The sequence below is a fragment of the Mus pahari genome, chromosome 7, assembly GCF_900095145.1.
Source record: "Mus pahari chromosome 7, PAHARI_EIJ_v1.1, whole genome shotgun sequence".
Classification (NCBI taxonomy): Eukaryota; Metazoa; Chordata; class Mammalia; order Rodentia; family Muridae; genus Mus; species Mus pahari.
This window is the reverse complement of record NC_034596.1, coordinates 213357-215019: the sequence shown is the minus strand read 5'-3', so window position 1 is coordinate 215019 and position 1663 is coordinate 213357. Positions and strand designations below refer to the sequence as shown.

General features: G+C 54.2%; 1 protein-coding gene across 1 annotated transcript in view; it reads left to right on the top strand.

Moving 5' to 3' along the window:
* Positions 1-1225: 1225 nt before the first annotated feature.
* Ppp1cb (protein phosphatase 1 catalytic subunit beta) overlaps positions 1226-1663 on the top strand; it is a 33478-nt gene continuing 33040 nt past the window's right edge. Inside the window, exon 1 of the mRNA XM_021201815.2 lies at positions 1226-1640. Coding sequence (XP_021057474.1) covers positions 1589-1640 — 52 coding nt within the window. The 5' untranslated portion in view covers positions 1226-1588. The remainder of the gene's footprint in view (positions 1641-1663) is intronic.

The window sequence follows — 1663 nt, the reverse complement described above, 5'->3', positions numbered from 1 at the left end:
ACCTTCGGAAGAGCAGTCGGGTGCTCTTACCCACTGAGCCATCTCACCAGCTCCCCCCTCTGTACTTTTAAAAAGTATTTTTATGCATATGAGTGCTTTGTCTGCATGTATGTTTGTGTACTGTCTATGTTTAGTGACCACAGAGAGGACAGAGAGTGCATCAAATGCCCTGGAACTTGTTATGGCTCAAACCTGGGACAAATGACAGAGGTACTTATTTAACATGTGAAAGTGGATACTGGCCCCCAGGCTCTCTCAGCCATTCCTACCTGTTACAGGTTATGTCTGGCATATATACATACATTTCTTTTTTATTTTATTTTTATCAGAATCAAAATTACAGATTACAGTTGTGAGTAACCGTGTGGGTGCTGGGAATTGAACCCATGTCCTCTGCAAAAATAGGCAGTGCTCCTAACCTCTGAACCATCTCTTCAGCCTCTGTATTTGTTTTTAATTTATCCCAACTGCAAACATTTATTATGTAGCTGAAGATGACCTTGGGCTTCTGGATCTTCTGCCTCCATCTCCCAATTGTAGGGATTACAGGTCTCTTATGCCCAGTAAATGTGATTTTATCCTCTAGGAACCGAGTGCAGTAATGTTTAAAATCACAAGATAAGAGAATTAAGCAATATAAGAAATCAATGAACAGAAAAGAACTATAGAGAAGTGGTATCCTGAGTGTACGGAGATGTCGGGAGCGTGTAAAATCTTATTGATGTTGACTGAGGCCCACTTTGACTCGTTTCTTCTAGGGCCACCTGGCGAATCAGCGACTCTGGTGACATGATACAGACCCCTTGATCTGCAATGTCAATCTCTTTCAACAGAGAAATCTCTTATCTCCAACACACCTGGGTTTTCAACATAGGCAACTGCAGTCCACGTTTCCGGGTTAGCGGAAATATGAGCAATTGTTTTGAAAACCAGTGAATGAAGCCTAGAAAAGAAAAGCAAGGCGGGAAGAACGCAATAGTTAACTCTGCGGAACCTCCAGGCCCTGGGGAGCAGGGAAGGAAGGTCATTCCCGCTTCGCCGGCTCTGTGTTCGTTTTGCACAGCAAGGCAGGCTCCGCCCTGCGCCTGCGTGGTGGCGACGGTTCGACGCAGTGGACCGCGAGAGGGAGGGAGTCGCTCCTGCGCGTTAGCAACCGCGGAGGGGAGGGCGAGGAGCTGGAGAGGCAGGAGGGGGACGTGGCGCGCATGCGCGCGGCTCGGCGCGGCTCGGCGGCCCGCAAGGGCGGAGGGGAGGGAGTGACGCTGAGGGCGGGGCTGTCCGCGGCGCCGCCGAGCTTTGCGGAGCTGGGCGGTGCAGAGGAGGAGGTGGAGGAGGCGGTGGCGGCCCGGGTCTGACGCGGCCCGGTTCCTGGGGGGCCTGCTTGTTTATTTATTTATTTCCAGTGGGTGCCGCCGGCGTGTGCGCGCGCTGTCGCTGCTCGGCGGGGAGGGGGTGGGGGGAGGGCCCGCGCCCGGGGGGAGTTGGAGCGGGGGTCGAAGCGCCGCGTGACTCGTAGGTGAGAACGCCGAGCCGCCGCCGCCGAGAAGCCCTGTTACTGCTGCGGGGAGGAGAGTCTGGTGCCGACAAGATGGCGGACGGGGAGCTGAACGTGGACAGCCTCATCACCCGCCTGCTGGAGGGTGAGTGCGGCGCCGGCTCCCCC